Source organism: Dermacentor variabilis, chromosome 9, assembly GCF_050947875.1.
Source record: "Dermacentor variabilis isolate Ectoservices chromosome 9, ASM5094787v1, whole genome shotgun sequence".
Lineage (NCBI taxonomy): Eukaryota > Metazoa > Arthropoda > Arachnida > Ixodida > Ixodidae > Dermacentor > Dermacentor variabilis.
This window is the reverse complement of record NC_134576.1, coordinates 56,532,049-56,558,781: the sequence shown is the minus strand read 5'-3', so window position 1 is coordinate 56,558,781 and position 26,733 is coordinate 56,532,049. Positions and strand designations below refer to the sequence as shown.

The following is a 26,733-nucleotide window of genomic DNA, read 5'->3' as shown; positions in this document are numbered from 1 at the left end:
CCTGCAGACAAGTTCATTGCACTTGTCTGCAGGCGGTGCACTTACTTGCAGTCTTGCGCAACGATCGCGAAGGCTTTTCTGCATTTCGATCTCCAAAGAGACCGCTCTATACATAAAAAAAATGAAAACAGATTTTGGCGACTTGTACTTAATATCAGAGCCACGAGGAGTCGCAAGCAGCATTGATGTTCCCGTATACGTAGACCAGTATACCGTCCACGGTATGTCTGCACTCTTATTAATGCCCACATTATCGTCCCAAGGCGCGTTACCAACTTATTATATTATAAGAACTATCAGGCATACGTGTTAGGACTCAACAACACGCACTTCAGAGCGCTATCCTTATTGTGGTTAAAAACGATTGTGGAGTAGCCACGTACCGTGTCTGAATATGGGGTGTATATCTCTGGCTGAGGCCAGTCGCTGTTCAAGCACAGTGACCAACGTTGGAAACGACTGTTGTCTGATAGCGGGCGTGCCCAGGTGCCTGTCGAATATAGCCAAGCCAAGTTAACTATGTACACAGACGTTGTTTTTCTGCACTCCGCTCGCGCGCCAACCTTGTTCCTCTGTTGCATGTATAGTTATCTCGCGTGCTCAAGATGGAGCTTCTGTTGATAATATTAGCAAAACACTCACTCGATCGGAATCGCAGGCATATTTACGAGGTCGTTTAACCAGTTGCTTCCAGACGCGCACTGATATGACTGGATTTGCGGTCCACTCTGCAATGTCCTTTATCGGTGTGCGTTGTGAAGTAAGTATGCGTAGTTCAGTGTTGTACGATATCCCGCCACATTAAATTCAACCCGTGGTCACCTTTCTTCGAGGAAATGAATGCAAATCTACCGCAAGTTCGCCGTTCAGTTTGCGGGCTGGTCAAAAAAAAAAAGACGAGCTCCAACGAAGGGGGATGAGTAGCTTCGATGCATTATGCAAGTCCACACACGTCACCGGGTGAAGCGGTCAAGGGTACTGTGGTACAGCTTAGACAAAGGTTCGGAGGCACCGACTGCAAAATTTCGCCACTCACTGTGGCCTTCGGCTTGCACATTAATTTGTCTTCACGTACGAGAAACTTTCCCGATATTGCAGCACTTCCGGGAAAGTGTGGACATCAGAAGTGCTACGTGCACTTGGCATTCATAATTGGCTGCGCTGTTCAACGACACCGAGATATACAGCTGCGTCAGGTACTGCGCAAAAAAAAAAAAACATCGTACTTAATTGCGAAGGATGTATAAAAGGTTAAAAAAAAGTCATCCAGCTAACTCATTGCACGGCGCTACAAAGGAAACGCCACGCGGGTTACTGAGAAACACAAATTCGCAGTTCAAGAAGAATTCGTCCTGGTCCGAGATAGGCTTTTATGAAGCTTCCTGCGCGCTGAAAGATTGCGCAAATAAGCTATCAAAAACGAAAAAGAAAATGAATGCAGAAACTCCTCTGGAGTTCTCTAAGTATGCGTTCACTTGTTGCTTATCGCGTACAAAGGTACCAATATTCTACATTTATGATATCATAACGAATAAATGTCTTCGCTAATTACGCATTTTTTCTGCAGATACAAGGCATTACAGATTTCGCCTGACGGACCTGGGGTATTTGACCCTATGCTTGCGCATTAAAATAAGTCCTATCGGAGCGTGTATCAATCAAATCAAACCACTTCAGTTTATTCACCGAGGCATACATGTCTTGGAGGGGCCTTTTCGGCTGTCCTGCTGATTCTCCCACGCAGGGACAGCTCGCCATCTCAAGTTAGGAGTACTGGGAGGTCCTGCTTTCCTGTACGGATCCCATATCGCAGCTTGCTGTGGTGGCTCGGGCTGCCGACATCATGAACAAAAAGAACATGACCCTCTAGACGTAGCGTGGGACCGCGTGGTGGTCCACGCGCTCAGGGGGGTCCAAACTCACTCTCTATCAATGTAATAAGGGGGCCCAAACTCACTGTCCGTCTGTTTGGAGGGGCTATTCTTGACTCGTGTATTCGACCGGAGCTTCTGCCATGTCAATGACAAATCGAAACGCCACTTAGTGCTTTAACCGCACATAGTCCAACGTAGTATTTCTGATACGCTGAATTTGATACTTGATCAATCTAAGTTAGTTCCGCTAACCCAATGCAGAGCCCATACGGATGTTTTTGAAATTTTGGATGGAGTGTTTAGTTGTGTGTAGTTCCGCAAATGAATTACTAATTAGTATGGTGAGACGTGTTTCCAGGGGGCAGAGATTGGGCTTGTTGGTTCAGCGTTAGGAATCGTAAAGCATGGCGACACAGCAACACATACACGTGCGGGCAAATAATGTTTTCGCTCAGCGCTCATCTCACGTCGCCTTTTAATCCATGTCTTTTGCATTCCTTTACCATTCCACATTACCCCCAAAAAGTCAAGGGCCGACAAATGGAAACGCATTGTGGGATAGAAGCTGTACAAATCGGGGTAGAGTGCCTCAGACAGGCTGCTCGACGTCTCGATAGGGGCACCTTTCTTTGTCAAAGGTAGCCTTGTCATGAATGGCTTGTGCAAGGTTGCGTGCGGGTACTTTTGCGTTCCTTCCTTTTCTTTTCCTCTACGTTACTCTAACTTTGAGCTTCGTATCATCCCCATTCACGCAGAGTTCGGGATCTCTGACGTTGACTCCGGTGCACCTGAATGGCTACGACGCGGCGGCCCATCAACAGCCTACCACGGTGACGGCGAACAAGAGCCAAGATGACGACGACGACGAGTTCGCGCCTCACCCGCCCCCCAGGGAGCGTGCGGAGTCGGTGACGTCGCGAGGCAACTGGGGCAGCCGCTGGGAGTTCCTGCTCTCCTGTGTGGGCCTCTCCGTGGGCATCGGCAACGTGTGGCGCTTCCCCTACCTTGCTTACCAGAATGGAGGAGGTGGGTGCCGGCACTGCGAAACCATATTGATTGGTAGCGAGGAGAACGAATGAAGGCGAAAATAAAACACGGGGACTGCGCGGGACTTGCGACGTGGTATCCTGATGTATTGCCATTTTCACTACTAGGTCCGCTATTGGAGAGAGAGCGTCGGACTTGCGAAGTGTGGCCGAAGCGTGGACAGTTCTGCCAAGCACGTGGTGTTCACCTCTGCTTCATTGTTTCGTGCGCCGGTTACAAGGGGTACTTTTGATCGCGCTCAAACACAATCGGAATTGATCGCGATCGAAAGTGCCGAATGCAACAGAAAAATTGGAAGGAAGGTCTCGTTAGATAAGAGCATTGGCTATCGCAAAGTCCCATGTGCATTACTCAGGCGTAAGAAACGGGAAGGCAAGAAGAAAATAACGCAGATCATACACGCATGTAAAAATATGTTGTAATTACAGACTTCACAACTAACGGCGACGCGTACAACTGCGGTTACTTTCATTGAATGCAGCGTGTCGTGTAACCTTATGCAATGTTTTTTTTTTCATCGCGAAGATCACAACTGTATTCTCGTGCGGTTTTAATGTTTATGTATTACGCCGCTCGCAAGCTATGCCGAAATGGAAAACACCAAATCAGGCGGACGCACATTGTGAGGCGTCAACGCAGCGATGTCTGGAGAACGACGGCGACGTGTATCGTGCGTGTCGATGGAAGGATGGTGGTGGCACAGAGAAGACCAGATAAGACAAGCTTGGCTGTCGCTCGTAACTGAGTCGCGTGAGTGGGTGGAGTTCCGCCGTAGTCTCCGTCGATACAGCGCAGTCTCGGTCGGTTCCCGCGCTGTAACCTTCTACTATGTTCAACCAACAAGCCCAGCTGGTTACTCTGATAAAGGTGGATAATAAAGCAAATTAAGAAGAACGATAAAGCGAATTGAGTGGATGGCTAAGCGAATTAAGCGGACGACTCAGGTGAGGTAAAGGCAATAGAATTAAAATTGATGACTGGGCGATTTAAGCGGATCACTAAATTAAGAGGACAAATAGAATTAAACTAACTAAATTAATAGGATGAGTAAACGAAGTGGATGACCAAGCGAATTAAGAGGGATGACTGAGCGAAGTAAACTAAGCGAACTAATAGGACGCGTAAGCAAATTAAGAGGGATGACTAAGCGATATAAGGGGGATGTGTACGTCACGTGTCCATCCTCAATGCATCGGCACTTGGGCTTTCGCGTTCAAGTCGTCTTAGGGTAACATAAGAGACCCTGTGAATATTTATGACACTCTAAAAAACATTTTTGGTACATTTCGATCGCGTTCCGTGCTTTTCAACTTGTCGATGCGCCGCCGATAAGCCTGGGACCGGATTAGATACGTGACAATGGGGTGCGGCTTGCGATGTGTAGTCGCCACGAGGGAGGGGAAGGGGGGTAGTGAAGGTAGCGCACAATATGCGTGCTACCGTCGGGGCCAGGCGTAGGTGGCCGGGATTTCCCCGCTCTTCTCGGAGTTCCTGCATATTCGCCTTCGCGTAGCGCCACGCGTCGCAAAGTTGAGTAACGACCGGCTAACGCATGTGCGCATTTTATTATCCAGTCTGCCTGCCTCCGAGTCTAGATACTCACGTTATTTTTCGAAATGCACTAAGAGATAGAGTGACGATCGATTTATGGGCACAAAGAGCGCTTTGCTTGTCATTTTACTTTTACTTATTTTAATGTCTTTTTTTTTTCGTGCACGCCCTGAGGTGTAAAAGCACAGCGGGCGGTTGAAAGACGCAAAAGGTTTCAGCCTATGTTCTTATATTTGCTACACCGCGATTATGTGGTACCTGTAATGTCGCCCATAATAACGTGCCCTAATTTTTATGTAGTTCCCCCGTTTCTGTCCCTTTGTTGTGTAGTTACAAGTCTACCGCGCTGCTGAGGTCTAGAATATGAACGCAGTATTTCAAAATAAATTTAATATAAAAAAAATGTATTGATAAAGACATGGTAGTGCCGGGAGGATAGGTGTGGGAGGGTGAGTAGAACAAAGGGGGCGCTTTGCACAAGTATTATGCTTAGCAGTCGAACATGCAAGCTCGCATGACACAAGTTCGGTTCAAGACGAAGGCTACAGCGTGCGTGCTTAGCGTCAGTCTGCCATGGTCGCGGTAACCACACGAGGAACATTACGGACAGCATCGCGGCGCACTCGTTACGCAGCTTAAGATAAGCGCTGCGACGACGTCCGCGAAAACTACGCAGGAAGTACGCTCCATCCGCTCGCTTCCTTAGATGGCTATAGCAAATATTGCTTTGCTGGTGGCAGGCTCATCAGGTGGCATATTGTTTGTCGCCCCACATCTTCAGAGGGGGAAAAACAGGGAAAAAAAAGAAGCTATGAGAAGTGACGCATGCGCAAACACAACAGCATTCAATGCGACTTCAAAGGCTTGCTGTCGCGTAACCCAGTCGTCTTCAAAAAGCGCTGCATGTGCTCTAATGACGGTGCGGCAGAGAGTGTAAATATTTTCTTTTCTATGAGAGCTTTGTCGTCTTGTTGGCTTATGGTAACAAGCCGACACTGGAGAGAGAAAGAGAGAGAGAGAGAGAAGATGAAAGGCAGAGAGGCTCACCAGATTAACTGTCCGGCTGACTACTCTGCACTGAGTATACTCAGTGCAGAGTAGTCAGTAGGACATTTAATCTATTAACCCTATGCGGTAATAGAAGATATTGAGAATAGAAGATTCGAAACCATTCTATCCGCGCAAATACACGATGACGGCGTCGACAACAGCTACCTTCATTCGTATAGTGCCGATGCTTCTATGAGCAGAGAGCGCATCTGATTGCCAAGAGGAGGGCCGCAACGGAGGATGCCTTTCGGGGGCTCGTCGCAACCACAACCACCAGCACGAGGCATTGTCTGCGGCGGCGACAGGAAAACAGCGGGGACCCGTATGAATACGGCATTACGCATACGCTCTCTCGCCGATTACGGGCGTGCAGTTCTCAACCCTTCCTTGCGCGCCGACATCCCGACGCGGCGGAGCAGTTCCGATCCATCGGCCGAGGTGGTTCAGTCACCCGCTGGGAGGTTGCTCATTTCCCGCGGGTCGCCCGAAGTGGGTCGGTGAAAGTGGCGCGGTCTGGCTCGCTGCTTCGCGGTGGGCCCTCGCGGGAAACCCCAACGTCGTCGTCCCTCGCCGCGTTCTCTCCGCTCTCTCTGTCTCTCTCTCGCGTTGACTTTCTTTGCACCGCCGAACGCGTTTTGCATTCGCATTCCAGCGTCGCCCGGAAATGCCGATTCAAATCGGTGCAGCACTGCGCGCTCGCAGTAGTGCACCGACTTGAATCCGCATTTCCAGACGACGCTGGAATGCCTCAGGAAGGTCGAGGATCCGCACTAAATTCTTGTGGCTTGCTCGGGCGTTGGCTGTAAGGGCAGTGCAATTAGGTGAGTTGACGGGCGCGAACCATTAAGGCATGAATTTCACGTGCGAAAGTTACATTGAATTAACTCCGACCTCGCTCCATCCTACTTCTACACAGCTATCATGGTGTGGCAACGAGACTGGTAGCCTAAAAGGAAAAAAAAGATCTCGAAAAGAACTTGAAAGCAAGTTAAGTGAATACAAACGTTTTGTTCATAGCAAATAAAGAGATAGACAGAGACGATAAAGAGAGAGAGAAGGATATAAGAGGGAAGGGATGTTAACCAGTCAAGAGTCTGGTTGGCTACCCTATGCTGGGGGAAGGGGTAGGGCAAGCGAACGAAAGGAGAGAGAAGGTCCGAGCTGCCTTTTCTGCGCCATCATTTCGAATGATGCCGCAATAATAGACAGAGACGAAGAATAAAAGAAAGTTAGGAGGTTAACCAATGGCGTGCCCTGTTGGCTGCCTTAAATTTGAGGAAGAGGCAACGAACAAGAGAAATCAGATAAACGAAAGCTAACATGGGTAATAAAGCGTTAGCGTGAACATACACGCAGGGAAATGTTTGCTGACAGTCGCAAGAGTTGGCGCGGTCCAGTCGCCTTCAAGAAGAGTATAGTCGGGCTTTTATGCCTTTGCGCATGCAAGAGTGCTTCAGCCGAGTACCCGGAATCATTTCCTCCGTGAGCGGTCAACCATCCAAGTATCTAAGACTAGCTCTCATGATACATCGTCGATCGTTGAAGAATGGGCGGTGACACAGAAGGTGCTTTGCCCTTACCAGACCCTGCCATACCGAAACAAAACGGCGTGACTGGCATAGCGCAAGTCCAAGCAAGACCTTCGTCTGCGATGGAGGGAGTAAACGTATGGAATAGAGGAAGGGAAGAATTCGACGGGGCCCAGTTTACACTGTACTAGCTCAGGCATGACTGGATGGACTGCACAGCGAAAAGATGGCGTGTAGAATAGTAGCAGCCATATGATGGAGAATGCGAGCTGCGCGCATTAGCCACGAAACGCAAAAGGTGAGAACTTCGTTGAGATAGGGATGAGAACAGTAGAGCTGTTCTACAGCATGAGTAGAGCAGCCATACGTACTAACGGCGTTGAGACCAAGGTAATAGGATCACCAGTTTAGAAGGCGGGGTCGGTTGACCAGTTCTCGGGATGACGGAATAACTTTTCCCTGCAACAGGGTTAAAGGAGTGCAGACACCAAATTCTCGGGCGGCAATTTTTAACTCCCTGGCAAAACGCAGCATCTAGGGAACTGTGATAACGACCGGCATGTGCACGATCGTGTCCTCGGTAATGAAATGTCGCGCAATTTCTACCGCAAAGTTTCTCGTTTCAATAATCAGCGCCAACAGGGGCGAATAACTTTAGAATTAGGTAAATGTTGGGTGCAAATTATGTAAATGTTGGGTAAATGCTGCGCGTGCAGCCGCTCTAAACATACGGTGCCACCAGAGCCTTTAAACTCGCACTACTATGCTTTCAACAACGACGTTTTCATGAAGGAAATCGAGACAAGCCCGAAGGAGGAAGCCACGTTTCATTGGCAGACTTTAACATAGTAATAAATTGCCTATTCGCCGTCTGCTGTAAGCCAAACTTTGTGAAAGCGTTCCTCGTAAGCATGCAAAGCTTGTGCCATATTAAATTCAGCCTCGAAATTTGGTCTCTACGTTCCTTTAACTTTGCTGCTGGTGGTCACGATGATAATGGTGAATGGAAAGGCAGCACTGTTGGGGACTGCGTAGGTATTAGGCGCGATTATGAGAGGAAACATTTTAAGACATATGGTGGAATCAACTAATTCAGGACAGGGGTGATAAGAGACTGTTAGGGGATGCGTTCCTCCTGCAGTGAATACAAAAGATGGTGATGACGCTCATCATCATCACCACCATAGTTATTATGGTGGTGATGATATAATGACGAAGCCTTGCACTTTGCCCTCTGATTGACAAGGACCCCTACACTTCCCTTAAGAGTGAAAGGTTGAGCTTATCGGGGGCGCAGAATTATACATACCGTGCATGAACACGGGACGACGTTTGTTTATTGCTGTCCGTCCCGTGTTCTTGCGCTGCGCGTTTAATTACGCACTCCTGTAGCTTTTGAAAGGCTGCACTTAATTAGCGACAATGACATGGACTCTGCTGTCGCCAGGGTTGCTTGCCCCGCGTGAACGAAGCACAGAGGAAGGCGTACAACGTTCTGATATGTTTAGAAGAAGATTCCGCGACAGTGTAGAGATGGAACAGCAAGAAAGGAGCGCACAAGCATGAGTGTGCCTGAGACGCGGAAAGAATTTGGCATAGCATTAGCATAACAGCCAGATAATTTTACCGGTTTCTTTGGACATGTCTATAATCTTACATATTCATCTGTGTTCTGCCAATGGTTAGACTCAGTTACGGTGTGTGTGGGGTGCTGGCAAGAACAGGCTGATGGGCACAGCTCGTGTTTTAGACCTGACAGTGTAATCAGGAGCATTCATTCATTCATTTGCTTGGTTGTCTATATCTTGTTACCTTTTTTGCCGTCTAGGCTCTTTCATGGTGGATTCTACCGTGTACGTGAACACAAACTCTCGCCAAGACACCTCGTAATAAGCCCGCAAAATGCGATGCCATTTAACGTCAAGTTTCCAAAGCTAGAAATTCACATGGGTCAGAACAGGTGAATGCTGACTCATAACGGGTGAAGGCTTGGTGTTCCGAATTGCATTCTAATAATATTTACGCGGTCACATGCGATAGCAAGCACAATAGAGTATACAGTCGTACAGCGCGGAATTCACATACGTCACGACACCCGCTTGCCTAATCAGAATTGTAGAGTGTATACTACTGTGCTCTTCAAGGGGCCCGAACCACCCCTTGGGCTTGTGGAGTAACATAGTCCGCGGGTAGCATATGCCGCTGTGAACATCTCAGCCAAGTTTTGCTGTCGTGCGCGGTCTGCGTCTCTCAAACGCTCTCTTTTGAACAGAAGCCTGCTCGCTTACCTTTTTTAAGCAGTCCGGCTTACTCTTTATTTCGTAACAAAGCGCATTCCCATACGCAACTGCTACTGGTAGCTGCGGTCAGCTACATGGCGTAGATACCGCGGCTGCCGCGGGATGCCGCCACGAGTCCAAGAGCGCTGCGGCTCGCTGAGTACAACCGCGTTTGGCCCATGTTTTGCGCGTCGTAGGCACCAAAGGCCGAAGTCGTGGCGTCTACGTTAACATCCGAAATACAATTTGAACTGCGCACCACGGTGACATTTAGAAGGCGGAGCGTTGTGGGCACGCCCGGCTCCGCCGTAGCCTTCGCAGTGCAATGCATTGAAGAAGGAACGGGAGCACAGCGGAGGCCGCATTCGATTGCCAATAATTCAACTTCTGCACGCGTTGCAGTACTTTTTGCGGCAAAGCATTTCTCAAATAGCCTATTTTCACTTCAAATGCCTTTCTCCACTTTGATGCAAAGTGGTTAAGGGCCCCTTTCGCGTGCACTATGGTCGCGCATTCCATCCCAGACGGAGGTAAGAACATCGAGGTCTATTTATTGCTCATGCTGAACAAGTCACGCCGTTTAGCTTCTATATATTGTTTATCATTATTGTTGTTCTATTATTGTTTATTCCATTTTATTAGGGGGCGCTGACGCGAGGAAGTGGCATCATGCTGGCAAAATAGTAGCACATAACGTGAATAACAGAAACCATTACCGGCCCCTGACCTGTTCTCTGTGCCCTCGTCTTTTCGCGCACTGCTTTTTACGTCACACTCGCCCAAGAATACGTTTTACTAATTGAACGTTCGTCTTTCGAAAGTAGCTGTAACGCATCTTTATGGTGGTTTTGATTTGATTTGGTATATTTTACCACATAAGTGCATAATGAAATGCACCCTAGCGGTGAGGATAACAGGGGAGTGGCGGGGGGGGTGTATCTTAGTTTTAGCAGCTTGACTACCCCCGCCACCTTTAGGCGACAAAGGCAACAAAGAAGCTGACGATGCATCATTAATATTACGTTAGATTAGACTGAATATGGAGAAATTAAAATTCTTAAAGACCAGAATGCACGAAATAAACATTATAGAACATACAAATAACATCATCTCTAAGGTAGCTTTCTTCGATGGGAGACGCGAGCGGTCATTCGTTAGTTCAAACTTGTTTATTTAGTAAGTTCGTGTTATCAACCAAGGATAAAATGCTTATGACATAAGTGCATTGCCAGGTAAAACTTAAGCGCTAAGAATGATGAACTGATGCCGCCCAGACACTGAAACATTGCAATTTACGTCTATATTCGCTGGAATTTAAAATGCACTGCAGTGCACGTGTCTTGCAGTGAAGGCACATTTACGGGCAGAATGAGTGACGTTATTGTGATGGTGATAAGAGGCGGATTTCTTTTTTTTTTTAAATCATTCCCATTCTGGCGACAGATGACATTTCATGATTGCCACGGCGGCGGAGCTAAAAGCAACGTATTAGGTGAGATATTTAAAAAACGCCTGGCACAGGCACAAACGACGAGCGGCGGTTATCTATCCCCGCCTCATCATAACAAAATGGCATGTTATGGAAGCACTCACACACGCAACGGTAAACGACATCGAACGGCTTCAGGTCAGGCTCTAACTGTAAAAGCAGTAAATTTGGTCCGCACTTGACTTAAGTTGCGTGCGATTAGCTTTAAATTTGGCCGTGCAAAGCTGAGAATTATGCTTTTCGTTTTGTATTCATCATTTTGCCTGTGCGTATGCTGTATTCTCTTCATTTCCATGCCGCCCTACTAGGACATCTCCTCTCTATTCTTGTGATTGGCATTACTGGTTAAATAAGTAAATAAATAAGATTCGCAAGTTTTCCGACACCGTGTCCACATCGAAACGGAAAGCAGAAAGTACATGGAAGCTCTTGACAGTCCAGATAAGAAAGATGTTTCGCACGCGTGACTGCAACGTGTTGTGCATACATTGCAGTCCATTATAGCCCACGAGGAAACTTCGTGTCTTATAGTTGCATTTCGAAGAAAGAGTGGTTTGCAGGACCTGCAGTGGCATACCCCAGTGAGTTAGAAAAAAAATGCTCAAGTACCTCAACTGCCTTCCTTGATCGCGAGGTTAAAGCCTCCTGTAGCGACACTCCACCAATACCGGATAATTTATTTAAGCTTTTGCGGCCCGCTGTATGTGCGATCTATGGAAAATCGGCATCACGGCAATGACTTAGCTCCGTGAAACTTTGAGTGTTTTTGACATTTGTGTTGCGTCGCTTCGACGACTTGTGGGCACGTCTTCCATGCTGTGCCGTCTCTGTTCGCAGGCGCCTTCCTCATCCCGTACCTCATCATGCTTGCGTTGGCCGGCAAGCCCATGTATTTCATGGAACTCGCCTTCGGACAGTTCTCCGGTCGGAGTCCGCTCACCATCTGGGCCTGCGCGCCCATCTGCAAAGGTACGTTACGTGCACCAACGGACGCCCGCGCGGTGGCGTGCGACATTTAAGGGTGACAGCTGCGACAAAAATTCGCAGAGGGCTTAATGGGGTCTCAACGAGAGTTGACGGTATGGCAGTGCTCAATAAGAAATCTTAGATTGAGTTACAATTTATTCTTGCCTAAGCGTTAAACTTGGCAGTAGCTGTGAAAGGGATTCCTAGCAACATGTCAATACGTATGCATTATACGTAACCAATTTGGAGCGAACTTCAAAGATAGAACTGTGCGGTTTACAGAGAAAAGAAAGAGAAGGTGGGAATGTTAACCAGGAAAGCGTCTGGTCGGCTACCTTTTGCAGAGGGAGGGAATCAGGGGAAAAGAAGAAGAGGGAGAGGAAGGCGATGAACGCGCACACGTGCGCGAGCAGTACCACGTAGCCAAAGGCGCTCATGCAAGCCAGTCGTTAAAAAAAACGCGAATGTGCATTCAGTGCTTTCTGGGCCGAGGATCGGCTGCAGGACAGTGTTCCCGTAGCGTCTGCACGCTCAGTGCATGATTGCCTGTTCATGGTATCGCTTTAGATATTTATTTATTTGCATATCGAATAGAGGACAGTGCCACGATAAGGGTTGGATGTTATCTTCGCCGCCGTGGATATGATTCCACTCGTTAGCCGAATGAAATGCTGCGCATATCAGTCGCAACACAACGCACAAACTTTTGCTGCAACTCGGACCTCCATGCGAACTGCACCGCCGTGGTGCATTCTCTTCTGTGTCGATTGCCGTTAACAAAGGCCATTACGAGAGCTTGTTCAGCATAATTTAGAATCGCTGACTGTGTTGAATTGTGCGCCTTAACGGTCTAGAGCAACACATAGGCAAGAAGACGCGGCCTGCAGGGGGGTACCGGTACAGAGTCTTTCCTGCATTCCGCCGCCGTGGAAACGCGGCCACTGAGGCAGGGAGTCGGATTCGCGATCGACGGCAGAACACCCTAACCGCTAAGCAATGGCCGCAAACAAAGTAAAACAAAAATAAAAATAAGATAGCAAGCAAGAAACAGCAAAACAGAACAGCGCAAGCGTTTAGAGAAAGATAGATAAGCATTACGGGGAAGGGGGGGGGGGGGGGGGAGGGTGTCCAATCCCCGCTACGACCCCTGCATTCCGGTGAAGGCAGAATGCAGGAACCACCGTGTACCGCAAATCGGGTGCGGGTCGAAGAACCTCAGGTGGCCAAAATTATTCCTTAATCGTTTAACCCCGAGAATTGTCACTCAGAAGGCGAGAGAAGGAACATCGTCAGGCGTCACTCGTCTTCAGCGGTGCCACAATTCTAGTAATTATTCAGGCACCAAACACAACGCGTTTTATTGAATCCGCAATTCCCCACTACGGCTCGCCCCGCTATCGGTTCTTGTCTTCTTGTTTCTTTGGGCTCGTCAAACCCTAGAAATGAATTAAGGTAATTCATACTGCAGGTAAAAAAATTATGGGCTTTTACGTGCCAAAACCAGATATACTGCAGGTAAAGAAGGTATGTACGTTGCTCCGTACCTCTCCTGTGCACAGGTGTCGGCTTCGCCATGGTGTGCGTCTCCATGGTGGTGGCGGTGTACTACAACGTCATCATGGCCTACACCATCTACTACACTGCCTCCACGTTCCAGTCGCAGGTGCCGTGGGCTCGCTGCGACCCGCGGTGGGCCAACGACACTCCCTGCTTCGTGAGGTCGCAGAACGTGAGAACCTCGTCTGCTATGCGTTGTCTCCACCGGCCGTCGCTGTTTCCTTATTTGACCTAAGAATACCGACTAGTCGTGAGTGCGCTTACCGCGAGACCTCTTATTGGGGTCCGCCGAGACACGTACGCGGCGTCGCCGTAGGTATAGTACTTTTCTCGCAACGATCATCATTAAGTCGTTGGTCGAAAGGTAAGATACAGAGTACAACTGCGGAGGCCTCGGGGAGTTCGAAACGCACAGCGGAGGTCAAAGGCTGGATAAAAACGCCGTGTTAGCGTTTCCTTCTGTAGAATCATGTTCTTCCGCGTTGGGCTCATTTCTTGCTAAAGTTAAGAGGTTTTGTGGAAGCTTTAGTTCGGGAGCTCTTATCTGAATAGATATGTATGAACTGAGAAAGCGTTGAGAAACTGGAGGAACGTAACGGATCCTTCATTGTCTTTAGAAACTGTGGGAAATAATACCTACACTGTACCCGCCCAACAGTCACGAAAGCATTACAAAACCTAGGGTGCAGAGGCCCACATACGGATAATTGCACGTCTGCGGAGAAGAGACATTGACCAAGTGCCTCAATTATTCTCAAGCAGAACGGTAGTCGAACAAACGTTAACTGTAGGCGGAATTTGCATGAACGGTAGGGTAAAAAGAAATCAGGATCTGTTTGTTCATTTAAAGGACCTTTTCAATATTATCCAACTTTTTTTGCAGACTTCGGATGTTAACCTGAACGTGACAAAGCCTTCCAGCCAGGTCTACTGGGAGTAAGTACATTACCATACCACCGCATTTGCAACGAGAATATTATCGCATAACGAAATTCTGCGTGGCAGAATTAGGGTAGAGGAATGAGAGGGCTGCGAGTGAACAATTGAGGCAATGGGCGGCATAGCGGCACAGTGAGGTGTCAAGCACGCAAAAATAAATGAGCTCGTAACTGTGCACGTGAACATGCAGTACTTGCGGGAACCATCTTGATCTAGCCTTTGCTGTTCCAATAAAGCATTCAAAGTTGGCATGACCGACTTACGTAAACACAAAACAATGTCCAACAGCAAAACTGAGATTTCTGTCACGAAAAGTATTTCTGGGCGGTTACTTTCACCGAGCTGTGTCCATCAGCAATAGATGTAGCGAAAACATAGGGAAGGCGGGAGATAGAAGTTCAAGACAATGAGCAAAAGGAGGGGAAGGTAAAACTGGGAGCCAATGTTTCGACAAGTGGACTGGTCTTTTTCAAGGTGACATATGCTTTCCTCGGCACAGTACATACAGGTAGGGTTCTTCTAAAGGGGAGAGGGGGTAAGGCGGATGGGCGTGGCAATGACTGAGGGTGTGTTAGCGGCGACTAATAAAATTAAAAAGAAAGGTGTGCTATTGAAACGTTCCTCCAGTGATGTTGAATAGCACAACTTTCTTTTCAATTCTACACCCTCGGCGCTAACACACCCACAGCCGTTGCCTTGGACACCCGCGTTCCCCTGTCCCCTTTAGAAGAATCCTACCTATATGTCCTGTGCCGAGGAAAGCATATGTCTCCTTGGGAAAGAGAGGCACACTTGTCTAAACGTTGGCTCCCGCTTTTACCTTGTTCTCGTTTTACTGATACCAATAGATATAGTGATTCCTGATTGTAGCTCAGCATCGAAAGGTGCTAATTAGACGAAGAGATGGACTATCCAACTTGTACAACGAGTTATAACACACGAACCCATCAATCAATGAATCAATATGTACCGAAATTCGCGTTTTTTTTCAGTCAGCCGTCGAATAAGTCAGTTAAAAGGTTCGTTTTTCCTTTCGCCTTGCCCCACGTTCTGCACATTCCACAGGCGTTACGTGCTGGAGATCAGCGACGGCCTCGAAGACCTGGGCGGCATCAAGTGGGACCTGGCGCTGTGCCTGCTGCTCAGCTGGATCATCGTGGTCGCCTGCCTCGTGAAGGGCATCAAGACCTCGGGCAAGGTGGTCTACTTCGCGGCCACCTTTCCCTACGTGATCCTCATCACGCTCATGATAACCGGCCTCTGCCAACCGGGCGCCATCAACGGCGTGCTCTACTTCATCACTCCCTCCTTCGAACGGCTGCTGGACATTAAGGTGTGGCAGGCCGCAGCGGGACAGATGTTCTTCTCGCTCAGCCTGTCCATGGGTGGTCTCATCATGTACAGCAGCTACAACAAGTTCTCAAACAACGTATTCAGGTGCGTCATCCAGCGGTCGCTAACTGTTCGCACCTGCTCACACCCCGCCATTTTGTCAGACGTTTGACGAACGAACCGCGCTGGTGAGCTTTTGACAGCGTTGCTGTCCGCGGCTAGTAGTTTTCGATGGCCGGTGCCACAGAAGTGCCGGCATTATTTCTCAATAAGTCGACAGACGCCTAAATTCTAAAGAGTGAGGCCCAAACAATGAAACGTTCCTTTTCTTCGAGCGCTTCCTAACCTTACGTGAGGCCTCCTTACAGCGAAGGATCGATGGAGGAAGCAAGCGTACTCTGAAAGCTGCCTTCATCCGTTCTCACGTAAGGAGCGGTTGCCGCATGCCTGGGTTCGAGATTATCTCTTAAAAGCTTTACGCGAACACCATTATTCAATAAAAAATTGTTGTATCGTCGCACAATCTTTAAATTGAAGAGCTAATGTGGAGAAGCGTGGACGCTTTCTTCTAGTTTTATTTACTGAACTTAAAGAAAGTAGCGCATTACAGTGCAAAACTTGATGTGCTCCAGCAACGCTGGCACGCCGGTGTCGTGCAACGCCTAGCAACGCCTAGCAACGCTTCCATGCGGCACGCGTGACTGTAACGAACATGCCTGGCAAGACGTACCGTGCTCGCCATAGAGTTACTATACTGACTCTAGAGGACAAGCTACCCATAGGGCCCATGCATTGAAATCGGGAACCGCAAGAGCGCCGCCATGTTGCTACGCGCCGAGGTTGCCAGCTCCTGAGACGCTTGCTAGACTTGGTGACAGTAGTCAGTTTTAATCCGGCAACCGTAGCAGCGTAGCAGCATGGCGTCTCGCTTGTGGTGTCGTGATGTGTGCGTGCAGCCGTGTGTTTGGGCTTTATAAGTTGGTTCTTTATTCTATGTTGCGGGACTGTGTGGGTGTGGTCCATGTTGGCCGTACAGGTGGCAGTTATGCAACCGAGGGATCATCCTGTTGAAGTTTCCGGCGGTATGCGGTTTTCAGCGGTCACGCCTGTTGCAGAAGTGTCACTCGACGAGGTTACGAGCTTGAAGCTGTGGTCAGATTCCTCGTTGGCGTTCCGTAATTCTCTTCGCACGGACGCGGTATGTTGCAAAAGCCGCTTTCGCGATCTATCGTCGCGACGATAGATCGGGTTTTTTTATTATTATAAGTACTGATCCAGCTGTAGGGCACATGTAACCGACAAACGGAAGTCTCAGGAGAGCACCCGAGATTATAATAAAGCAGGCGGCGCAGGAACTCCAGGGCACCCAAGGGACAGTGGGGGGATCAAAGCTCGAAGCAGAACGGTACATAGGTTGGGGCCGCCGAGGCAAATGTGTGCCAGGGAGTGTTCGCACGGACAGCTCCCCTGGCACGCGCAGCAGTGCCTCCCAAGGTCGAGATACATTAAAGGCACCTGCGCCCATGATCTTTCTTTTGCCTCGGTGCAGTGAGCACGATTAACGAGAATAATATGGAGAGCATCCGGTGCAGTCGCGAATGCGTCATGGCAAATGTAGCTCGCGTCGCCTGGCGTGTGTAGTAACATCAGAGTTGGTTGTATGAACTTTATGCATGATACGCTTTGTTACGGTACCTTAACGGAATGGGTCTAGAGGATGGTGTTGGAACATTTTTTCGTACCGCCCTAATCCTATACCCCCCACTACAAACACACACACATACCCCCCCCTTTTTTTTATGTATACATACAATTCCTTGCCATGACGGATCATAGCCTCCTTTACTTTTGAACAATAATAATAATAATAATAATAATAATACTTTATTGATGACTTGAGAATTACAGTGGAAGAAATCGGGCCTGCCAAAGCCACAGTGGGCTTGAACGGCAGTGCCTGGCAGACAGCGACAGAGCCATCAGAAACACATTAGACAACAGTGAGAAAAAAAAAACACAAATGACAGGCTTCCCATCACGCATTAAAGTGTCTAAGAGCCTTTCTAAGACCATATTTCGTTTTCACATCTTGTATGCTTTGAGGGAGTAAATTAAACATTGCTGGGACATAATAGTTACGGAGTCTTCGACCATATCTCGTTTTACAGCGGGGTGTAACGTAAGGATTCTTTGGTCTCAGGGAACGAACAGGCACATAAGGAATTTTATACTGACTTATCCAAAAATGCTTTAAGACAACAGTTTCTAGCAGCAAAGAATTGAAATCAGGTAAGGACAAAGTTTTGAACACATCAGATTTGGGGGAGACATCATAAGCAACATGCTTCAGAATGCCACGAAGGACGGAGTTGACCCGGTTTACCAAATGTTGAGCGCCATGACCATATGTAGATATCCCGTACCGGATCACACTGTAGCATAAGGCATGTGCTACAAGCTTTCGGACAGACAATGGCATGTAAAATTTTATATTATACAAAACACAAGACACTGCGCGAAGTTTTTGACAAATATATGCGAAATGAGAGTTCCAGGATAAATCACTGTCAAAAAACACGCCAAGGTATTTAATTGAACAAGCGTATTGCACTGGGGCACACGAACAGTGATTGCAATGTGATGTGTGCAAATATAATGGGGACGATAGGGTAACTTGCTTGACAGGGTTGTGGAAACAGATTAGTTGAGTTTTGGACGCATTGATATGGACTACATTATTCTGAAACCAGTCCATCACTTTTGTTGTTGCCATTTGTAAAGAAGAGATGGCGTCAGTGTAACTTCGAGCGTGTGAAACAAGGACAGTGTCATCAGCATACTGATATAATTTGACGTTCACAACATTAGACAAATCGTTAAAATATAAATTAAATAATAACGGACTTAAAATTGAACCTTGGGGGACGCCAGCTTTAATTTTGGTCAGGTTGCTACGAAATTTTCCAATAGACACAAGTTGGTGCCTATGAGATAAGAAGTTTTTCAGAAGCCGCAAAAACGCACCCCGAAAGCCTAGCATAGAAAGTTTGGTTAGCAGTATACTATGGCAGACGCTGTCAAACGCTTTGCGGACGTCTAGAAACAATGCACAAGCAATCTGATTGTGTTCAAACGCAGAGTTTAGTGTATCGGAAAAATCTTCAAGCAGCAACTGCGTACCCCGATTCGGCACAAAACCATACTGGCTAGGAGATAACACGCCATGATTGCTTAAAAAGCTGCTCATTGTCGTGAGCAGATGTTTTTCCAATATCTGCCCAATGCATGAAAGGATTGAAATAGGTCGGTAGTTTTCGATATTGTTACGTGCGCCACTTTTAAAAAGAGGAATGACCAGCGCATTTTTCAGATTATCTGGAATGATACCAGTGGTAATAATATTGTTTAAAATGAGTAGTAGCACATCTTTTATTGCTTCGAAAGTTCTGCGCAGCTCTAATATTGAAATGCCATCAATTCCTGGAGACTTATTTGGTTTTAGACTGAAAAGGATTGATTTGAGGTCATGTTCCGAAAACATGGGAAGAAGGGCGGATTCTGAAATACTAGTCTGCAATGTGCAAATATCTGGATGAGGTCTCGCTACACCAGACACCTTTGAAAAAAATGAGTTAAAATCATTAGCGGTGGCAGTACCATTTGAAGAAAAACGAGACATCAGATCAACATGGCGATTAGCGTTTATATCACCACCTCTAAGATTGTTAATTAGGGACCATGTTTTCCTGCTGTCACAACGAGCGTCCGTGAATTTCGCTCGTAAGTTATTACGTTTTGCAAGACGTATCATAGCATTGACCTTATTTCGAAGCTCTTTGAACCGAAGCCGCAAAACAGTACAATTAGGACTCCTCTTTGTTTGAGCCCATAACAAGTCTTTTGCCTGTATTGCCGCGAGTATTTCTGTCGACATCCATTTTTGGTCCAATTTACGTTGTTTTATTTTACAGACCCGTGTAGCTGCAAGCCGGAAATCGGTGAACAGTGTTACAAAGTTGTCATAGGTGTCGCCTGGAGGAACAGTCATCAAAAAGTTATGCCAGTCGTGATTTATTACAAATTTTTCGAAAGCCAAGGGGTCAACAATTGAGATTTGTTTGATTTCGTTTGGAGCGACCAAGTTGGTAGTGTCATCTGTTAGAGAGCAGCAGACCATGTAATGATCAGCGAGTTTCGTTGTAATAACGGCAGATTTGACACTTAAGTTATGTGCACGTATATTTATATGATCTATGCAAGATGTGACAAGATGACCAGCAAGGAATTCTTCGCGTGTAGGTTCACAGATCGTGTTTTGCAAGCCCCATTTGGAAATGACGTCCAAATAATTGCCAACTGTCGTTGCTGAAGGGCGTAGCGTATCTATGTTGACATCCCCAATTAGGCAAACATGGTCCATTGACGACATCGAGGCCAGGGCAACATCAAGTTCATCCAGGAATATACGACCGTTGCAACACGGTGGGCGATAAACCGCAAGCAGAATTAGTGACAAGGAAGGTGCGCAAAGACGCACTGCCACAATTTCAGCTTGGGAAAACGAGAAAGTCAGCTCAGTTGTCGCCCATGTGTCCCGGATGAAAACTGCCACGCCTCCTCCCCTTTTAATTGGCCTAGTGTATGAAAAAACTTTGTATCCAATAATCTGATACTGATTGATGCAGTCGGACGGAATGTTAATCTCGGTAAGCACGATCACATCGAAATAGGAGTTCAAAGGAGTAATTAAGGCCTGAAAATGGTCCCAATGTTTTCTAATACTGCGAATGTTGACGTGAACAGCACGGAAGGCGCAACAATTAGGATTTGGAAAGAAACTAAGAACCTCGTTTAGATTAGTACATGTCTTGAAGGCAACTTTGTTCATGTTCATGCAATACTCTCGAGATCAGATGCCTTATTGATATACAGAATAGGTGCATCTTCATCCCTCTTAGCCAGTATCCTGCCGTTTTTGGTCCAAACGAATTTAAATTTTGTTTCTTTGCCCTTCTGCCTTGCCAGCCGATACAGCTCCCGTTGGGCACGCGAAAGATTATCGTTGAAGTAAAGCCGCGGAAAGGTACTATCTTGAGCAAGTTCACGCAGAGTTCCTCGTGCAGAGAGCCATTGCTGTTTGGCTGAAACAGTGTGCATTTGCACAAGGACTACAGGAATGGCATTGCTGCGTGCGGGAAGTCGGTGAACGGCAGAAACATCGGTCAGTTTGAAATCAGAAATGTTTAGCTTCGCCGCCAGTCCTGACAAGAAGGAAGGCAAATCCTCGTTGGGGTTATATTGCAGGCCATGAATCTCAAAATTGCAGCGCCGGCTGTATTGCTCTAATTCGCTAAGTTCAGAGCCAACCTTCTCAAGCAGCTCAGCCTGGGCAACAATCTTAGAGGAGAGTGTATCTACTTGCGTGCCAAGCTCGCCGACTGCTATCTGGTTCGCAGTTACAGTGGATGACACCGATTCATATTTAGCAGCAAGGGAATCGAGCGACCCCTGTATCAGCAGAACAGTTTCTGCAGTTTTTTCTCCGATAGCTTTGAAGGTCAGTAGTTCTTCCACTCGACTAGCCAACATTTCGACTGTAGTCGTCAGCCGGTCCAGTTTATCGTTTACAGTCAAAAGTTGCTGTTCTAGTACTCCATCCGATTTATTGCCCATTGCAGGTTGCTTGACGGCTTGCGTCTTGCATGCAAGGCATACCCAAGAACCCCGTTTTGCTGCCGACATTTTCGAAAAGGTTGATTCAGTGACCGTCGAGCAGTTTTTACCCAGGTGGAAAGCTTCATTACAAACAGAGCACGTCAGAAACTTATCGTCTCGCGGCAATGGCTCAGCACAAGCGGTACAATCAGGCATTGTGGTACAGTCGGCGGCAGAGAGCAAAATAGAAAAACGAACGTGGGTAGGTGGTCGTTTGAACTCACCTGTCGACAGCAAAATAACAGTTCAATACATGGTACAGCCTTGCCGCCGACTGCGATGGGAGTCAGCGAGAGCAGTCCTTTTGTAGACGGTAGTCAGACTTGATCGGGCTGCCGAGATCAGGTGACCAAGGCGATGGGAGCGACGTAGGGCGACAGGGACCGAAGCCGATGTTGGTCCTTTGGTATCTTGATGCAAGAATCGGTGAACCAGGCAGCCAACACGCGTCGATGCGTGTTCCCTGATAGCCGGATCGATAGCCTTGAGTGCGTGCGCAACCGGACAGCCTGTCGACAGCAAAATAACAGTTCAATACATGGTACAGCCTTGCCGCCGACTGCGATGGGAGTCAGCGAGAGCAGTCCTTTTGTAGACGGTAGTCAGACTTGATCGGGCTGCCGAGATCAGGTGACCAAGGCGATGGGAGCGACGTAGGGCGACAGGGAACGAAGCCGATGTTGGTCCTTTGGTATCTTGATGCAAGAATCGGTGAACCAGGCAGCCAACACGCGTCGATGCGTGTTCCCTGATAGCCGGATCGATAGCCTTGAGTGCGTGCGCAACCGGACAGCCTGTCGACAGCAAAATAACAGTTCAATACATGGTACAGCCTTGCCGCCGACTGCCGACCGCCGACTGAAGCATGTGGATATCACGAGCTTAAGCCAATGTGCGATACACAGACAAAGCAGCTGCTACAACATGAACTGCATTGAGGGCCACACAACACATACGTAATTAAAGGTGCGAAATATAGGGGGAAGCTTCAAAATACGCTCTGTAGCACTGCAAAGTATAACATATATTGTATGTGTACAATAAATGTCCAAAAAACAATGCATCAATGTCCCATTTGCCTTCAAGTTTATTATCAAGTTCAAGTTTACTGAAGTTTATTATGAGCATATGTACAACAGGAATCTACTGACACACCCGCAGTCAAGGTGGCTGTTCGAGGTGTGCTGGCTGCCTCAGTGTAAGAAAAAGAAATTGGGTGAATGTCGACGCCAGTGCCACTGCTTCTTGCCTCTGACCTGCACGTGCCTCCACGGCATCTTTGTGCACAAGTGTGCTGGCATGGCGAGGCGTAGGAGTCATCCGAGAGAAAGAGTATCGTTTACATGGAAAAGTGGCTGTTCACATTGCCTGTCGCTTTCCCTCAAATGTTTCCTTGGCGACTAGGGTGACACACCCGCAGTCGAAGTGGCTGTTCGAGGTGTGCTGGCTGCCTAAAAGAAAAAAATTAGATGAATGTCGATACCAGTGCTATTGCTTCTTGCCTCTTACCTGCATTTGCCTCCACGGCCAGTAAGTATGAGGGAGCTGCTGTGGCTAGGCGTAGTCATTGTCTAAGCAAAAAGAAAAGGCCATTCAAATGGGGAATTATGGAAATAAATGAAGTTGTTATGTCTGCTTCTTGCACTCTTCTTGCCTAAAAGTTTTCAAACATAGTGTCCAGTACACACCAGCACTCTGACTGCTTCTGCTTTTTACCTGCAGGTGTTGCTGCGAGATCCTTAGTATGGCTGCGTGCAGCATTGTAGCACTTGGTGGAGGCATTTGAAGTGGTAGCCAAAAATATAAAGAATCCTCCTTGTCTGCATGAATGCTTTCAATTTCTAAATGCAGTGGTAACTATCACTATTAGTTCAAGGCCACCCACATCTATGCGGCAAGTGCCATAGCTCGAAACTGAATTTTTTCTTTTGTGTTTCACAAGGCGTCTGATATGTCCACATTAGATGTGATGTGTTTGTTTTTATTTATCCCAGTGTGGAGAGAGCGTCATTAAATTGTTTTTTATTTTTGCGTGTCTTGTTTTTTGGTTTATTTCTGAATTTATCAACCAGCAGTCTCATGATGCTAAAGTGACTTATGTAATGGCAATCAGCTTTTGTTTTGCAGAAAAACAACGCATTTCCTGACCCATTGTTTGACATCCTCTCACTCGCATAATTTTGCAGAGTACTCTACCTATATTGACTTGCTTGACCTCCACTAAAGAGTCTTGCATTTTCAAATACGACTCTTTCCTTAAAATCATTTGACACTTCTCGTAATTTCTGTACCTTGGGCTTCTGATACTCTGCATTCACCATTTTTGCTTGTTTCTGACTAGAAATGTCTTCTTTAATTTAGAGCTTAAACTTTACCTTTGGAACACACGGAAGGGCTTGCCATTGCATATATGCATAAAAGGGAAATATGTTTCATTAAACATTTGCAAAATCCAACTGAAGATTGATGAATGCAGCTTGAAGTGTGATATGACTGAATGAGCCATAAAAGTAACTCATTTCACTTGGTAAATTAAAACACACATTAGTGTGATGTACAAGATACGTTACACTAACGTGGTGGGTTCTCTTGCTTATACAGCAAAATAATCGGTGCGCGAGAAAAAACATTATCTTTGCATACCCCTTGTACACACTGATTTAAGGAAAATGAGCTGGAGCTGTCCACATGATCACTTATTTGCGAGTATACTCAACAAAAGTGTGTCCCAGCTGCTTAGTGGTATTTGAGATTATGTCAGTATTGCATATGGTGCCTGTTGTCTCAAATAATTAATTTTGAAAATGCTCGCAGGGATCTGATGTGCATATCTGCAGTTTATGGATACATGTAAAAGACTCAGCATCAAGTGCAAGTGAACGGTCCCACAAACCCGGAGTCGACCATGCAAACAGATTCGCTGCACAAATTTGTGACCAGAAAAATATTCCACATGAAATGGCATGCAAGGAAGTGTTGAAAATATTGCACAGTTAATAAAACGCCTACGCTATTAATATGTGGGTTGATGCACTCGCTATGCAAAACGGAGGTGAGGCGTGCAGACAGGACACAAGAGTAGAGTATTTACAAGCAAACAACACGAGCGCTGCCCACTTCTCTACTCTTGTGTCCTGTCTGCACGCCTCGCCTCTGTTTTGCATAATGAATCCTTACCAACTAGCTCAGCTTTCTGTCGTTCTAAGTCTCGATCCACTCGATTTCGTCCGCATTAGGCACTCGCCTCTTGATTACTTCGTGGCACAGAAATACTCGGCATCAGGCTGTTTTTCTGCTGTGGCCTTTGTAGAAGCATGATTGCTCAAAGTGCAACAATTAAACAGATTCTTTGAGTTGCTTGCGGCTTCGCCAGTACAATTCTGGTGCGCTGGTCCGCCTGTCCAGCAATTTCCTACTGAAGGGAAACCTGCAAATAAAAACACCGCTCCGCATGTGGAAAAATGCTCTACTGTGACGCTTCTCAAACGATTGTGATGCACCACAAGAGCTGCCTACTCGCGTGATATTCTCAACAAGGAGGTACATTCGTTTACTTACATGTGAAGTTATATGCCGGAGCACTTCGGGGCTTCGGTGGCACATAAGGCACGAGTTTGCCATTGCGTCCGATGTCGACGCGCGATCGCATGTCAAACCTAAACTGTACGAAACTACTGCGCATCCAAAAAACAGATTCGAAACCGAAATTCGCGTCATTCTTTATTGCATGGATGCGTACATCGTGATTTACATAAGTTACGGACTTAGCGATCGCTTTCTGTAAACCGAATATTAACGTACCACCTTCATAAAGCCATCAGGTATGCGTTTTTAGATGACAAAGCATAAGGTGACCTGTACTTGCTTTCAGCTCTTTCAATAGTAATTGCGCTGGCCACATTGACCAGTAGCAACAGGGCGGCGCCCTAGAGGTTCCCACTTTTCCGGCCCAGCTTTTCCTCTAGAGTTGTTCTACTAACTCTATGGTGCTCGCGCTTCTCCGCAGGTGGGTGACAGCGCGCATGCGCAAGCAAACGTCACGTGGTTAAGCAGTGAGGTGAAGCGCTCGTTCAGGGCCAGGAGCGGCGTAAGGACGCATGAAAGTAGCTCTGGAGCTGCCTTACGCTGAGGAAGCACCAAGGAAGCCTTCACCGAGGGCCCCTCAGTAAGGAAGCTTTCATAGTGACATAAGGTAGCCTCACCGCAATGAAGGCTTCCTTACTGAGGTAAGGAAGATTTCATTGCTCGGCCCTGAGACAATTCAGTAGCGACTTAGCGGTAAATGCTAGAGAAATGCGTTAGCATTCCGTCACACCTCTTTGAGATCCCGCAGTGATGATTCAAACGGCGTTCACCACATTGCAAGGTATTGTTCAGGAGATCACTCGGCACATGGACTGCGTCTTCGAGGAGGAGTGAAGTGCAAACGACGGCGGTCAGGAGCAAAGCACCCTAAGTTAGAATATATATATATATATATATATATATATATATATACATATATATATATATGCTAATACACGCGCTCTCTTAAGCTCCACTATCTATCTCTGCTACATGACCGGCTTCCCACACTTCACACTTGCGTAGACATTCATTTCTACATTGTCACTTCTAATGGAAACGCATTAGGAAAAGAAAATTCAGCAGCATGTTACACTCGTGTAAACACGTGAAGGCGAAAGCCTGCCGCACACGTGGTAGTGCATTAAGTTAGACAATCGGAGAGGTCAGACTTCTTGCAAGAAATAACGAGCCGCAGTTTGAAGTGAACAAATGGCGCTGTAGGTCGACCTCCTCAAGGACACATGTGAGCGCCTAATGCGCTCTTTCGTTCTCTCTCATTCAGTTTTTCTATCTATCTATCTATCTATCTATCTATCTATCTATCTATCTATCTATCTATCTATCTATCTATCTATCTATCTATCTATCTATCTATCTATCTATCTATCTTTGATGTAGCTTTCTTTCTTTCTTACTTTCTTTATTTCTTTCGCTTTCTCTTTTTTTATTTCTTTCTTCGTTCGTTCTTTCTTTCCTTCGCTCTTTCTTTCCTTTATTTGAATTCGGCCATTGCATTTCTCCTTGCTTGCCATCCATTCCTGATGATGGTATTTTTTGCTTCACTGAACTAGATGCCGCATTTTTCTGGGTATGAGCCATTCCAACGAGCCGCTTAAGGCCTTCCCCTTTAAGAGGGGCTATTGAAAAGCTTGGCTATTTGCTTGTATTGCAGGAACATCTAAACGTTTATTTCAGGGCATCAGGCTCTGGTGCGTTGCTCATAATGCGGAACTGACTGTTACTATATTTTCCATAGACCCAGACTTTGCTTGCTGCACTTGAGCTAAATTACTGATAGGTATTTCAAGTCCATTTCACTGCACTATTGATTAGCTCTA

General features: G+C 46.9%; 1 protein-coding gene across 2 annotated transcripts in view; it reads left to right on the top strand.

The window, feature by feature from the left end:
• LOC142592716 (sodium- and chloride-dependent glycine transporter 2-like) overlaps positions 1-26,733 on the top strand; it is a 159,545-nt gene that overhangs the window by 120,724 nt on the left and 12,088 nt on the right. For both annotated transcript variants that reach the window (XM_075704315.1, XM_075704314.1), the window contains exons 2-6: positions 2,630-2,900; positions 11,657-11,788; positions 13,345-13,514; positions 14,226-14,278; positions 15,347-15,718. In XM_075704315.1, coding sequence (XP_075560430.1) covers positions 2,630-2,900; positions 11,657-11,788; positions 13,345-13,514; positions 14,226-14,278; positions 15,347-15,718 — 998 coding nt within the window. The remainder of the gene's footprint in view (positions 1-2,629; positions 2,901-11,656; positions 11,789-13,344; positions 13,515-14,225; positions 14,279-15,346; positions 15,719-26,733) is intronic.